A 16099-nucleotide genomic window follows, 5' to 3' on the forward strand; every position below is an offset into this window, starting at 1 on the left:
TCTTGAAAGGGCTGTTCAGTGACAGACAGGGAAGCCCAGTGATGTAAGAGTGCCTTTTAATGATTTCCAACTAGAAAACGACATGTAATGGACATATACATTTGAGCTGAAACCAACCGGATTAGGACTGTAATGGGAGGCTTTCTCCCTGGTGTGGAGAAAGCCTCTTGAGGGGGGAGGGGGCAAGCAGGAGTGTCAGGACGCCCACTAACACACAGCTCCTTTATCTGCAAAGTAGAGAGTATCCTGACACTCCTACTCGCCCCCTTCCGCCTCAAGAGGCTTTCTCCACACCAGGGAGAAAGCCTCCCATTACTGCGTGTAGTTACAGACAGGAAGTGAGTATTTCTCAGAAGAAATAAGGACATTTAAAAGCAAAATGGAAGGATGAGGTAAGTGAAGGAAGACTGCACTAAGGTAAAGGAAGCTATTTAGGGATTTTTTTTTTTACCTTTTACAGCCCCTTTAAAGGGGTATAGTTGAACCCTAAACCTACTCTACTCTAGGTCAAAAGTAAGTAACAGACCTACTGAGCACTAGTTACCCACTGTGCAGAGTTCAGGAGAGTGTAAGACACAGAGTGCAGGGATCAAATGTGCATAAAGAAAATAGTGCAAGGGTTAGGAGTTCATAACACAGGGAGTGCAGAGGTCGAGAGTGCATACCATACAGAGTGCAGGGGTCAAGAGTAAGGAATACACAGACTGCAGTAGAGCTGCACGATTCTGAATAAAATGAGAATCATGATATTTTTATTTATTTTTTGCTTAAAATAAAGATCACGATTCTGAAGAACTTTTTTATTTTAAAGATTTACAACCCCTGAACATTAGGTTATCAAACAAGATGGCAATAAAATAAGACCTAATAGTTTTTTTTCTTTGTACCTACTACAACTTTTTTATTTACACCTGTCAGCAATGGTACAAAGCATTGAAAAGTTATTTTACAAATGATATATATATATATATATATATATATTATATATATTTAATGTTGTGCTTTCTTCAATGTGAAATGTGTAAATATATGTTAAAGGTGTAAAAATATTAATGAACAAAGCAAACAAAAATATAAAGTTTTAATTATTAATAGTTTATAAAAAAAAAAAAAAAATCAGCAGGAAAATAGTAATCAAATGGAAAAGGCTGATTAGAGTAAATTGTTGCTTTAAACTGACTTCATTTGCAGACCAAAGTTTATCCCTTTTTGATCTGTGAATGAAAAAACAGAAGGACAGATAAGAAAATACAATGGGGTTGATTTACTTAAGGCAAATCCACTTTGCACTACAAGTGCACTTGCTATAGATCTGAGGGGGAGATCTGAAATGAGGGAAAGCTCTGCTGATTTCTATCATCCAATCATGTACAAGCAAAAATGCTGTTTTTTTATTTTCCTTGTATATCCCCCTCAGATTTACAGTGACAGCACTTCCACGTGCACTTGTAGTGCAAAGTGAATTTACCTTTAGTAAATCAACCCCAATGTTTCTTTTATCACTCTCTTTCAGAGCTGAGCAAGATTATTGATAAATATTGCTGGCTGCTTTTTTTTTTTGGACAGCTGGGGAATTGCACTGCATTTTTTACATGAATCGTGGAAATGCTGGATTAAAGCGGAGTTCCGCCCACATTACAAACTTTGCCCCATGCAGATTTTTTTAGCAGGCTAAAAAATGTAGTAATAGTTTTTTTCTGCTCTATTTACCTTGTTTTTAGTGCTGTTATTGTCATCTTCCTGTGTACCTAGCCTCGATGAGGCTGCGCATTGGCTCCTGAGATATGAGTGTCATCAATCCAAGGAATCAATGCATCTCTGTTATATTAATGCCGATTGATGTAGGATTCATTGAAAACAACATGGTTATGATTTAAAAGGGAAAAAAAAATGCCAGTCCTTCGCTTTAAGATCGTTTGGGGGTTTGAATCAAGATCATGATCTTTTAATGATTAATCATGCAGCTCTATACTGCAGAGGTCAGGTCAGGTGTAGGCAACAAAGAGCCCAGAGATCAGCAGTAAGTAATGCATGGGGCCAGGAGTACGTAACACCCAGGTTACAGAGTCCAAGAGTAAGTAATTTACAGATTTCAGAGGCCAGGACTAGGAAAAGCAGGCAAGGTAAGCAATGAAAAGTGTGTAGGGGTGAGGAATGCATTATGCACCGGGTGTATAACACACAAAATTGAGAAGCCAGTAGTGTGAAGCACAAAGAGCACAGAAAGGTCAGGGATAAGTAACACACAGAGTGCAGGAGTCAAGGGCAAGTAATACACAGCGATACTCAAAAGAAAATTGTCCCCCATCATTACAACACCTCTCAAAAACCCCGCCCTCCTTGAAATGTGCTCACAAGTCCTTGGCATTACGATACAACGGCTCGTCAGTCGTCGTGTGTTTTTTTTCTTCTTCTTCATCATATTCCTTGTACAGCTGGAAAAAAAAGAAAACAGACAAACCTTGTGTTGGTACCTGAAACTGCCTCCCCTCCACCCTCTTAATACCTATACTTTCTAACCTGTGTAAGGCCCCATGCACACGAGACGCAGATGCAAACTCATCTAAACACACGTTTTCAAACGCAAAAAACTGTGTTTTTACCGCGTTTGCGTTTATAAGCGTTTGGTTTAGAAACATCATAAAACCCTCCCTAAGCTCAAAAAACAGTAGTATTATTTAACCATTTCAGCCATTTTGTGAGACCAGAGTGAGTAGCAGCTGAGAGAGCAGCAGTGTACGTGTATTTAGCGTGTCACTTGCCACATCACCTGCCACAAGCTGCAGATTGTCCACTTGCCATGTCACCTGGCCACGTCATCTGCCATGTCACCTGGCCACGTCACCTGCCACAAGTTGTGGATTGTCCACTTGCCACGTCACCTGACCACGACACCTGCCACAAGTTGTGGATTGTCCACTTGTCATGTCACCTGCCTCAAGTTGTGAATTGTCCACTTGCCACGTCATCTGCCACGTCAACTGGCCACGTCACCTGCCACAAGTTGTGGATTGTCCACTTGCCACGTCACCTGACCACGACACCTGCCACAAGTTGTGGATTGTCCACTGGCCACGTCACCTGCCATGTCAACTGGCCACGTCACCTGCCACAAGTTGTGGATTGTCCACTTGCCACGTCACCTGACCACGACACCTGCCACAAGTTGTGGATTGTCCACTTGTCATGTCACCTGCCTCAAGTTGTGAATTGTCCACTTGCCACGTCATCTGTCACGTCACCTGGCCACGCCACCTGCCACAAGTTGTGGATTGTCCACTGGCCACGTCACCTGGCCACGTCACCTGTCATGTCACCTTGCCACGTCACCTGCTACAAGTTGTGGATTGTCCACTTGCCACGTCACCAGGCCATGTCACATGGCCACATGACCTGCCACAAGTTGTGGATTGTCCACTTGCCACATGACCTGGCCACGTCACCTGCCACGTCACCTGGCCATGTCACCTGGCCATGTCACCTGACACAAGGTGTGGATTGTCCAATGGCCACGTGACCTGGCCACGTCATCTGCCACATCACCTGGCCACGTCACCTACCACAAGTTGTGGATTGTCCACTTGCCATGTCACTTGGCCACGTCAACTGGCCACATCACCTGCCACGTCACCTGCCACAAGTTGTGGATTGTCCACTGGCCACATCACCAGGCCATGTCACCTGCCACAAGTTGTGGATTGTCCACTGGCCACGTGACCTGGTCACGTCACCTGCCACATCACCTGGCCTTGTCACCTGCCACAAGTTGTGGATTGTCCACTGGCCACGTCACCTGGCCACGTCACCTGCCACAAGTTTGTGGATTGTCCACAATGCAATACAAGCAATTACATTTTTTATGTTTTTTTATGGTTTTTCATCATTTGCCATAATTTTTAAGATTTCAAATGTAAAAAAAATAGGTCACCTTTAAAAACGCCTATAAACGAAATGGCGGCAAAACGTCGGTACCACGTTTTGCCGCGTTTAGCGTTTTTTTCACTGCGATTTGCACCTGATACGCGAAAACTTTTGCGTCTGAACCCATTTTTTTGCTTCTGAAAAAACGAGCATAAACGCAACTGCCGAAAAACACAGACAAACGTGACTGTGTGCATGGACACATAGGATAACATTGAATGTGTTCAGGGGCAGTTGAAAAAGCTGTCCAAATGCCTCTGAACACGTGTTTACCAGCGTCTCGTGTGCATGGGGCCTAAGAAAGACACTTATACATACCTATTTTCAGACTGCTCCAGTTTGGTCACCTGACCCCGCTTCCCTGTGTCAAATGACCATTGTAGGAATGCTCTCTCCACTCCCCTGCAGCTGCCGCTGACTGACACAGGGAAGATGCTATGTTAATAGGAGCATGTAACAAATAGAACATATGTGTTACTCCAATTTGTTTGCAAAAGTGAAAATGCACTTTTAAAGTTTCTTGAAATGTACTTCTCTAACGCAATAATTAAAAACTCATAATTTTAGATCCAGAATTATGTGATGATTGTAGAAAAACTGCAGAATGATTTGGACCACACCAAGCAGTCCCATACCATGGACTTAGAACGGTGGAACCAGAAGACTTCACTGATGCAGAAGGACCTGATGTCTGAAACTTCATCCCACCAAACAGATCTGTTGAAATGGCAAGAATGTAAAGAAAAAATAACATCACTACAACTCAAGTTGGAGAATGTTGATGCTGCCTACCAAGAGGCAAAACAACAGGTGATGACACTGAGATATACAATATATTAAAGTATAGCACAGAGGGATTAGAATTTTTACCAGCTTTTATTGCTGTCTGTGACCCCATTAAGGATATTCACACTCTCGATTTGTCCTGTTTCCCATTATCAGTGAAGGTAAAAGAAAATCCCAAATTTTGGGTTGTCCCCAGAAAAGTAATAGAGGGGAAATCTTCCAACAAGGACAGTAGTTGTGGTGACTTTGGGGGTCCTTAAGGAATTCCCTAATTTGCAGGGATTTCCTCTCACTTCCTGTTTTGCTATGGGACAGGAAGTGAAGGGAAATCTCCACAATAGGACACAGATGGGGAAAAACAAATCTGACTGGGGTTATAACCTTCCCCTACTTTATCCAAAATGTTTTGCCTATAGTACTTACATTTTTTTTGTTTGTCTAAGAATGTTGGTGCTGGACTGGCATCATTATGGCTCTGCTAGTAGTAGAATGGCTACTTTGTTATTTGGCTGTTAACAACTTTGTGGATTGGTCAGTCTTCATAGCCTGGTTTTGAGAAAACTTACTGTAGCCTATATTTCTGCACTTGCCTTCCAAAGAAGTATTGGGTTTACAATTTAAAATAATAATTGTGAATTTTTCTTTTGAGTTTTGAAAAATTAGTTTGAGTACATAGATGTCAACTGACTGATGTCAACCACAGGTTGTATTTCCCATGGATCTTTTGCATTCCAGTTACTACAGAGATGCTGTATGTCTGAAACACTTCTTGGTTGCATTTGTAGTACCAAAGTGCAAACTTAGTGCCAAGATCTCCTCACTGGAGTTCCACACTTCCCCAAATTTAGGTTAACAGTAGCTAGACACTGATTGGCTTAAATCAGGGGTGCCCAACCAGTGGCCCACAGGCCACATGTGGTCCGCAGGGCCCTCTTATGTGGCCCGCGACCTCCTGCTCTGGAATAGCGAGTGGACATAAGCTGATGCTTCATGTATAGTGCCAACCCCTGTCACAGGTGGCGTCATACCAATTGCACTCTGCCTGGGACAGCAACAGCTGGCGATACTTGAATGGAAGACTGTTATTAAAGGTAAGTTTATTACTAAAAAAATACAGTGTATATATGGGCATATCTGTTATGCAGTGGTTACTGGGCTGCTTTCAAACTGATTCGCAGGTGCAACGCAGAACACCTGCGGGTTACCTGCACTGAGCCATAGATTCCTGTGGGTTGGTGAAATTCAGAAAGTGCACCACCCCTGCAGGATTTAATAGAAGTCTATAGCAAAGTGCATACATTTTTGCTTCTATTTATGCTTCGTGCATTGCCTGCACCCACTGGATTTTTCTGAGTCTACACTCACCACCGAGGTGCACTCATCTGGAGCGGCGGTCTCTTTCCCCTATAGCAAAGTGCAGCTAACTCGCAGGAAAGCCACAGGTGCACTGCGTTGCACCCTCGGTGTGGATATACCGTAGCGTATCAGTGTGAAAGCAGCCTTAGGCCCCTTTTACACGATCAGTCCGACTCAATTGGACCTTTTGTTCACCTCCTATTGAGCCACAGATGTAAACGAACGCGTGGCCATTTACACACACCTACCTCTAATTCGATCCACAAAAAAAAAACAGAAGGGGGGATCCGTCCCCTTCCATCTGGGAAGATCCGTCCCCTTCCATCTGGGAAGATCGAATTGGAGGGCCAATTAGGGTAGAGTAGGCTGTGCCCCTGTCTGCTCTGCATATGTAGAGTGGATATGGGCCTGTCATCTGCCAGCTCTGTAAATTGTGGCCCGCGATCGGTTACCAAGTCGCTTAAGTGTCCCTCGCTCTTCAAAAGCACCCCTGGCTTAAATAAACAAATGTGACAATGAAAATTCATCTCTTGACATGATAGGCCTCTGGAATGACCTCTGTTCAGGCAGTTGAATCAATGTTCTAGAGAATGTACTGCTGATTCAATTATATTTTAAAAGTGGATTAAAATACAAAAAATCTATTTTGGAGGGATAATATTACGCAATCTGGTGCCCATGTTGTGAACCCCTGCTGTATAACACAAGTTTGAAAGTCAATACTTTCAAAGCAGTACATCAATTTGTACTTCTTGATAAACTTCCTAGTGATTATAGTGCATCTGTGGTGTTGCATGAATCTTTGAAAAAAATGCATACACATATATAATATATTTTACTAAAGATGATAAATAATGATGCATTTTGATTTTCTGCGATATGCCCATGTGTATGTGAAAATGTTAACACTTTCCCTACCTCACATTTTATAAGCATGTGTGTCTTATCTAAATAGCACATAACTGCAACTTTCTGGCCACATAGAACCCTACATTTTGTTCTTCTCATTTTTTTAGATTGATGCTCAAGATCAAATCATAAAAGGTCAAAATTCAGAAATGGAGCACTTACAGCAGCAGGTCAGAGCACTTGAAGAAAATATAACTGAAAGCTGCAGCCAAGCCAAAACATTAGAGTCTGCCCTTGAGGTCTGTAAGAAGAAGTATCGGACATGTATTGACACCATAAAGTCGCTAGAAAAACATACAGGCTGTCTGCAAGAACAGTTAAAGGAATCTACTAGAGAGGTACAAATAGTAAGATCTGTCCTCTAACTTTTGTTTTAATCTGCAGTTTTTCATGCTGATGACATTTTGAATGAACAAAAATGAAAACCAAGGCAATTTTCTGTTGCCCTTATGCAATCCTTTCATTCGTTTATTAAGTTTGTAGTGATGACAGTCTTATTTTACTGACTTTCCATTATTAAAAAGACACAATTTCTAGTCATTCAGTCACTTCACTGAATTGCTAACCTCTTACCAATAACGTTTTCTAAACTGACAATAAATATTCTAGCAAAATTAGGATTTTTCAGTATAGGGGCTGAAATAATCTCTATGGCAGGATATTGCCCTTTTTATTAGTAGTTGTAGGAGACCACTGGAAGTAGTTAAAAAAAGATCTGCAAACCTCTTGCCATCTATGCAGAAGTTAATGATAATGTTGTTTACTTCTCATCCTTCCATTTTCCCATATTATAAATCAATGCTTCTGCTATGCAATCAGTGGCAGGCAATGCCCTACTACATGTTTCTGCCTCACTGGATTGTCTCTAATGAAGGAAAAAAAAATGGTAGTGCAAAGTAATGGAGCCATTATGTGCCATATCTCTGAGTAATGTCCGATAATTCACATTCTGGATCAGTGGTTCAATTTTGGTTTTGGGACAGGTTCATCCAAGCTACTACCTCCTGTGCAATGCCTGGTGAGCCTCAAGAACACTCAGCCTGGGAAGTCTATGCAAACCTGAATGTAATCCATGCAAAAAAAGAGCGAACGGCTGGTGCCATTCAAGTCGGTGAAAACATTGTTTTATTGTTGATTGTGAACAGTAAAAAAAAAAATTGGGACGGTTCTTCACATGCAATAATAAAAAAAGAAAATCGCTGACTTCCATGGCACCAGCCTTTCTCCCTCTTTTGCACCAATTATGGCTTTGGCTTAATTGAAGGACTTGGACTATAATACAATAAAATTGAGGGGATAATGCTATATTTTATTTGTGTCACTAAACAAATACACAACTTTGTAATAAGTGAATAAAAAAATATGAAATTTCTTTCACTGGGAAATCTGACTGAAGTAATGCATGGAGGGAGGACTTAATGCTTAAAAGAGAAGTATGAGTTTTTTTTTCTTGCAAAATCCTACTTACCTAGGTCCAATGTGAATTGATCCCCGGCTCTAAGACCGCTTGGTTCTTAAGGCTCCCTGAGCATAGAGCTGGTGACTATCAATCACCACTGTCTGCTCTGCCCCCCTTGCTTTCTGTAGTGTGGGGCTGTGGAGGGGGACGGGAGCGGTCCAGGCATGTGGATCTCTGAGAGGCTGAACATGGTGCCAGTCCAGGCATGTGGGCAAATCCTGACTTCATTGTAGCAATCTTGCCCTAGCTTGGACCAGCTCTGTGACATAAGCCGACAGCGGGCTTCAGCTGAAAACGGGTCACAGGTGTGCAGAACTACCTGCACTCCTGTGATCCACAGGAGAAGTGCAGCCAAACAAGCTTTGGCTGTACTTCTCATTAAACTATCAGCCAGGGGCTATCTTTTTTCAGTTTGCCACTAGAGATAATTCATTGGTCATCTCCTGGAGTATGGTGGAAGTTCCACCAATGAACAAGTCAATATAGGGCAATTTTCCCAGTTGAATTGGTCAGTGCACACTAAGAAATAAGAATCTTTTTTTTTTTATATATATATATATATATATATATCAGTAAGTCTATTAGAAAGGGCTTAAAGTACGTAAAATAAATAACATACATTTTACAACGTATGTGCTCTTGATTTAATAGGACATTTTGGAACCTGTGCCCAAATCACCTCTTGGATTTAATTTACTTTGTTTCAGAAAAATTAGGTACTCATGCCTTTAACATGTTTATATTGAGCATAGACTTTTGTTCAGCAAAAGAATCTGTACTTTTTATCTAAGAAAGTGCTTTAGGACAACTATAAATGAATGATGAAAGGCAGTGATGTTTGAAGAAAACAAAATCTGGAATTAATTCTTTTTATCCATAACAGATTAAAATGGTGTTTTTAGCTTCTACTATGATAGCACTCTCCATATTACTGATCCTTTCCAGTCACATTTAGTAAAAACCTATCTCACAGAATGCCTGCTAGAAAAATAATTACTGGCCAAGATCAAAGGCGAGTTTTTAGAGGAAAAAAAAAATAAAAGTAGAAAGAGGTGCCTTGTCGTTTACTGTGTAAGAAAATAATCCACTAATGACAAGGTAAAAGAGTGCACTTGTGCAACCTTCTTATTCTTGCGTTCCTGCCTTTATCGTTGTCTGCAATTGCTTAAAAGAAGACAATTGCAGTTAGTGCAATTGCCTGATTAGGTCTCTGATAAGGAATATAATAACAGAGTATTCTTTTGACAGTTCATTCTGTGAAAATGTATACAATGTGTGTGTTCATAAATGTGAAGATTTGATTATTATGTAAAACTAATGAGCAAAAGAAAAAAAAGTAGAGGTGTGCATAATGGGCATTTTATTTGCGGGGAAAAAAATATGCTTAAAAAAACAAACAAAAGCAAACCGTCACAAAGGGCTTATGCAAGAAATTGACTGTTTAGTCAGAGTACAAGATTTATTTAAAAAATGAGTAGGCCGCTTTAATAAAATTTTACAAGCTAGTTATTATGTAAGACTACTTGGACAAATTTGACTTTCTGTTTTCTAAATGTATTTCTTTCAAACATTTCCTCTTTGCTTTGTGTTTGGTCGAACAAATGTATCATTAAGTAAAGCATTTTTTTATATTGGTTTTATAAGTGTCAAAATACCTGTTGATCTTGTCAGAAATACAGAGCTGTGTGCTCTATTGGTGTTATCACGAAAGGACTAGTTAATCCTTCCAGTTCTTATCTTGGACTACAGGTCAATTAGTCAAAATGCTATGGACAGGAAAACGACGGGAGTGGTGGAGTAGTTTAGCAAATGACACAGGGCAGAGCTGACCCCACTCAGCAAATTAAGAGTTGAGCGCATTTTTGGCAAATCAACAGATATTTTTCCATACTTGCAAGGTCTTTAAAGCATTAGTAAAGTAAAAAAATAAAATGGTTCATTTGCAAGTTCATGCCATACTATGCATTGCCTCTAAAATTAAGCCCTCCAGCAGTTCTCTGTCAACACTGACAGAGCTTCCCGCTTACCAAGTCTTTCTTCCGGGTTTGTGGGCTTCGACCATTTGAATGGCCGAACCCCAATTATGTTGCTTCTGAGCATGTGCACGGGAGTCACAGCTGAGGCACAGAGCTCATTCCACATAAGCATATACCGTATTTATCCGGGTATTGTGCGCTCTGGCGTATAGCGCGCACCCCTAAAGTGGACCCGCATTTCTGTAAAAAAAAGATTTTAGTACTTACAGTTTTTGTGTCTTGCGCGGCGTCCATCGGCGGCCTCGTCGGGTCCGGCGTCCGTCTGCGGCTTCGGTGGTGGTGTCCTCCTCGTCGGGTCCGGCGTCCTCCTGCGGTGTCCTCCCCACTCGATCCCCACTTCCCGCGCTGAGTTTGAACTACTGCACTGGCATATACCGAGCGCAGTACACTCGTGTATAGTCGGGCAGGCTCGGCTCCTCTCGCGGTCACGTCCTGTGCGTCCTGTACGTACAGGACGTGACTGCGAGAGTAGCCGAGCCTGCCCGACTATACACGAGTGTACTGCGCTCGGTATATGCCGGCGCAGTAGTTCAAACTCGGCGCGGGTATCGGCGTATATCGCGCACCCACGATTTTGCCCTGAATTTCAGGGCAAAAAAGTGCGCGGTATACGCCGATAAATATGGTACATTAGGCCAATCCACATAAGCATAAACGTCCCATAATAGGTTGCTCCCAAGGCAGACAGAAGCAATAGAACAATGGGATACAGCCACACCTCAAACGATCTAGTATACAACAGTCTATGAAACCAAGCTTGTACAATATTCCAGCAGTTGGAAAGGTGGAATTCATTTAACTTCATACATTTCTTGAGGGATATTAATAAAGGATGATGAGCGCAAATAAATCTAACCGTGAATAACAAGACAGTCCATGGGGACTGATAACAATCTATTTGTAAATTAAACCAATGGGCTGTGCATAAAAGTGAAAGACACCCCAGAATGGAACTAAATCCAATATAAAGTCCAAAACTGAAATTTGAGTGAAAAATATTGATGTGTCAGTGATAAACAAGTCTTCTGCCCTTGGGACATCAATGTGAAGAATCTGGATACACTTCGCTAAGCCTGGGCTCACAGAGCGCTTACCTCCAGTCACTGGGTAATGTGCATCAACAAAATCCTCCAAAGCCTGGGACAGGATCCAAACAGTGGGTAACTCGTATTCCACAGAATCCTCCACGTGCTGATAGAGTCGAGGGACGTTCTCTGTGTCTAATAAACGGTACAGGTCCAGGCAAAAGCGAAGTCCACTCAGCAGGATAGCCACACCATATATCAGGAGCAAATATGGAAATAAAAAGCTCTCATAGTGAAGTATGTAAGCACTTTTGTGTTTAATAAAGGTAAAAAATGTGCTTACATCAAGAAAACGGGTAAAAACGCCAAACAGCGGCACTTCCGGTGGATGTGAGGTAAAGTCATGAATAGTCTGGTAATGGGCAGCTTCTCTCCTCCCCTCTCCTCTCTGTCCCCTCACACTCAACATCTAAAAACCTGGCAATTTCTGTGCCCATGTGCAAGAGCCGACTGTAAGCTTTCAGTGTGGAAATAATACAAGCGGCTGTGCCATCCCCCCTGGCCATGTTCACCGGGCTCCGCTGTCCCACCAGCGGTCCCGATGCAATCATGGCAGGTGTAGCTTGGAAGGGCAAAAGGATCTCCTTGGACCTTCCTTTAGCTGAGGCTCTTTCCTGTGCACAGACCAGGAAGTGAGGTGTATGATGTCACTTCCTGGTCCTGAGCTGTCAATCACTGGGATTAGTGCCCAATGAAGCGGTTGATAGAACACAGATAGTGTTCTATCAGCTGCAGTAATGTACAGAGGAGACATGCATGGTCTAATAGACCCAGGTTGTTTCATAAAGAGAACCTGTCCCCAGGCGGCATAATGCACCTTTGCCTAACTAGACAAAAATCCTTGCACCAGCCCTGACCTGAATACAGCATTTTTTTTATTTTTATTTAGGTAATCCATTTAGCTGTTTAGGAAATGCACAGCTGCATCTTCTGTATAAAGCTCACTTGTCACTTGCAGATTTATATTCTAGATGCATTTCTGACTTCTTTCAGCTTATGCACATTGTTGATAGTCATTGTACTTTCTGTCACTTGATGAATAATGGCATATTTTAGTAGAGATGCACCAAAATGTTGGCGTCTGAAAAAAAAAATCTGCATTTTGCCAATAAAGTAAAAGGTGCCGAAAATGCATGTGATTTTACAGCAATTTTACTGTGCTTATGTTGCGTTTTGATGCATTTTAACAGAGGTGCATTTTTGGTGTGTTTTTTTTTTTTTTTTAACTGGCCAAAAATGCAGTAAGCACGTTTTTATTGCGCTAAAGGTGTGGATAATGGCCAAACAATAAATTTATATTCATTTTAAAATCATGATCTTTTTAAAAAGTTGAATATAATACAATGAGATAAAAAAAAATACATTTTGGTTTAGGTTTATGGTCAAATGCAAAATGCAGCCTGCATTTTCGTTTTCATCACCAACATTTCCATTCGGTGCACCTCTAATATTCAGGCTTCATGCACACTGGACGTTTTGCTACCTAGACCTTTTTCCTCCTGGCAGGAGTGTTTTGGCAGGGATAATGATGATAATGTATGATGCTTGTAAACTTGTGTACTGCGTTTAGAGCCACCAGTGGACTTTAATAATTAGTTATTCTAGGCATTGAAATAAATGAATGCTCAATTTCTAAATGCTCTTTGTGTGTTTTAGGCACATCAGGCTTTTTTTCTGCCAAAACTCTGCTGCACCTGGATGCCTGGCTGTGGGTTTTTTCTCCCTCTAAACACCTATGTGTGCACGGACACATAGCTTACATGCAGGGACGTTTAGAGGCAGAAAAAAATACCAAATACCCCCGGAGCAGGAAAAAAAAAAAACGTTCAGTGTGCATAAGGTCTCAGGGATTGTATTTTGACACAAAAGGGAAAATGATCAGAGCTGGGGTTTTTTTAGTTTCTGGCTGTACTTGAGTCTGATGAAAAGTGTAACTGGACATCATTTGGCAGTTCACATTATCATGCGTATTGTGTTCAATAAACGCATTTCAAATTCTCTGTAAGCTGAAGTGGAACATGGTCAATGTGTACTGTCATCTGAACTCAGAATAGATATCAATAATGTCATCTTTTTTCCCACTAAATTTTGACAGCACAATTTTCTATGTCACAGTTATACTAGAGGAAAGCTGGGCAAACCTTGGAAATTGAAAATCCATTATTTTGAAATCCTTTATTTTGGACGGTATGGGCCATTGTGAAATTCTAAAAAATACGTGTTTATGGTTCCCCTGAAGCAGCTTGTCACAGCTTTGCTTGTTTGTATTGGGGTGAAACTCCTTTGTTTGCTCTACATTAAAGTGAAAGAAAAGCCAGAGCCTAACTATTTGTAAAAATGTTCCTTCCCCCTCCTCAAAACTATCCTGGCTAACCAGGATAAAATGTGTGTATTTTTATCAGGCTGTGGCATTATGGCAGACACATCAGACACTTTTGACAAATTTTTGGGACCATTGGCATCTATACAGCGATCAGTGCTATAAAAATGCACTGATTACTGTGTAAATGTCACTGACAGGGAAGGGGTTAACACTAGGGGCAATCAAGGGGTTAATTGTGTTCCCTGACTGTGTGTTCTAACTGTGAAAGAAGGGGACTGACTATAGGAGATGAGATCATGGTTCCTAGCTATTAGGAATTCACAATCTCTCTCTCTCCTCACAGAACAGGACAGGGATTCATGAGTTTACACACACACACACGTCCTGTTCTGACTCTCGTGCCCACGATTGCTCTCGGGCCCACGATCATCACGACCGCAAGTCACTATCAATGGCACCCCCGCAGTGCAGCAGGCTCCCCCGCGCCTGCTATCCCGCTTAAAGGGACCGGCGTAGAGCTACGATGGTTCACAGGATCGTGCCGACCTGCCATGTAGTTGCTCACCCCAATAATTTGTTCAGATCTTCTTGCAAGGTTTCCACATCCTGCAGAGAAGTTATTGCCCATCCTTTAGGTCGTTTATGAATAAATTAAATAGGATTCGTCACAGGTTTTTTTGGGGGGTGGGAGGAAAACCCACACCCCCCCCTCCCGGTGACCGCTTGCTGTCTTCCAGTCAATCCAGCACTTACCCCATCTAGGTGGCAGGTGGCGGGCAGTGGCTCCTGTGTCTTCTCCTCCTCCTCCTCCTCCTCCTCACTTTTGCCGTGCGCCTCCTCCCGTCCTCCTAGGCATCCAATAGGATTGGCTGTCCTTTCAGCCAATCAGGTGATGGGTCTCAAGACCTGCTTCTTGATTGCCTGGAAGAAGGATCAGTGTTTCAAAAGCGAATATTAATTCGCTATTGTAACACACTTGGGTGGGCTCTGAATCCTAAACCAACCCTATTTGTGAAGCCCATTAGAGCCTCTGGCTCTAATCAGGTGCCCAAAATAACAGCCCCCCATTGGAATTCATGCATCTGTCATCCTGCAAGGGGCCAGTGCCCGTGCACCCTTAATGGATGGGCCATCCCTGTTCATCATACCTGATCCTCTCCCTGGCAGATGGCCCTTCCCCATTCTCCAGCAGTACACTGTTTCTTAGTGTCCCTGCATCAGTGTAGATTATGTCAAAGGACCTTGCAAATAAGCTGCAGGGACTAGTCTAGCAGTGCAAAGGAGCCTGCAGGGGTGGAGGATCAAGCAAGTCCATTTTTCCCCTGGACATAATGATTGGTTGAGGACTTTAAGGTTTCCTGTAATTTCAGCTTTAAGGTCTTCATCCTGTATTAGTTGGGAGTTACAGGTCTCACTTTCTTAGGATTCCATACTGATAAGGAAACAGGCATGTGCACAGCTTTGGAACAGGGAAAGCAAAGTGCAGAGCAAGGTCAAGTTTAGTAACATTATTCAGCCTAAAAAAAAGGAAAGGCAAAATTTCACCCAGCCAGGCACGGGTCTAGAGGGTGCTGGGATGGGCTGTGCCCCCTCAGATTTTAGTTGTGCCCTCCCAGATCTGAGAGTGCATCCACTGATCCATCAGACAGTCTGATTGTGATAACTGATGTAAGCTGGACTCTGATCAGAGCAACTGATGGGGACAGTTGATGAAATGGGGTACTCTGGTGGGGACCCTGATGTAAGGGGGATTCTTGTGGGGACATATTTATTTAGTTAAAAAAAAAAAAAAGCAAAGCTTTACAATCACGTTATTTTGATATTTATTTTTGTACAGCTATTTTATGTCATTTTTGTTCTACTTGTTACTAATATACACAGTGTATACACATATACAGTTGTGCTTGTATGTTTACAAACCCTGGCAGAATTTATGATTTCTTGGCCATTTTTAAGAGAATATGAATGATAACATAAAAACATTTCTCACTCGTGGTTAGTGTTTGGCTAAAGCCATTTATTATCAATCAACTGTGTTTACTCTTTTTATATCATAATGGCAACAGAAACTACCCAAATGACCCCGATCAAAAGTCTATATGATTTTGGCCAGATAACATGCAGACCCTTACATGTTTCATCCAGTGCTGCACTGACATTTCTGGATTCTGAGTCATGGTGAAAGCAAAACAATTGTCAAAGGATTTGCGGGAAAAGGTAGTTG

The 16099-nt window shown here is 41.9% G+C and overlaps 1 protein-coding gene across 1 annotated transcript in view; it reads left to right on the forward strand.

Moving 5' to 3' along the window:
- The window catches only part of LOC120941176 (polyamine-modulated factor 1-binding protein 1-like), a 512202-nt gene that overhangs the window by 107739 nt on the left and 388364 nt on the right, over positions 1-16099 (forward strand). The window contains exons 7-8 of the mRNA XM_040354465.1: positions 4489-4731; positions 7080-7310. Of these exons, the coding sequence (XP_040210399.1) occupies positions 4489-4731; positions 7080-7310 (474 nt within the window). The remainder of the gene's footprint in view (positions 1-4488; positions 4732-7079; positions 7311-16099) is intronic.

This window comes from Rana temporaria, chromosome 5, assembly GCF_905171775.1.
Source record: "Rana temporaria chromosome 5, aRanTem1.1, whole genome shotgun sequence".
In the NCBI taxonomy this organism is placed as follows: domain Eukaryota; kingdom Metazoa; phylum Chordata; class Amphibia; order Anura; family Ranidae; genus Rana; species Rana temporaria.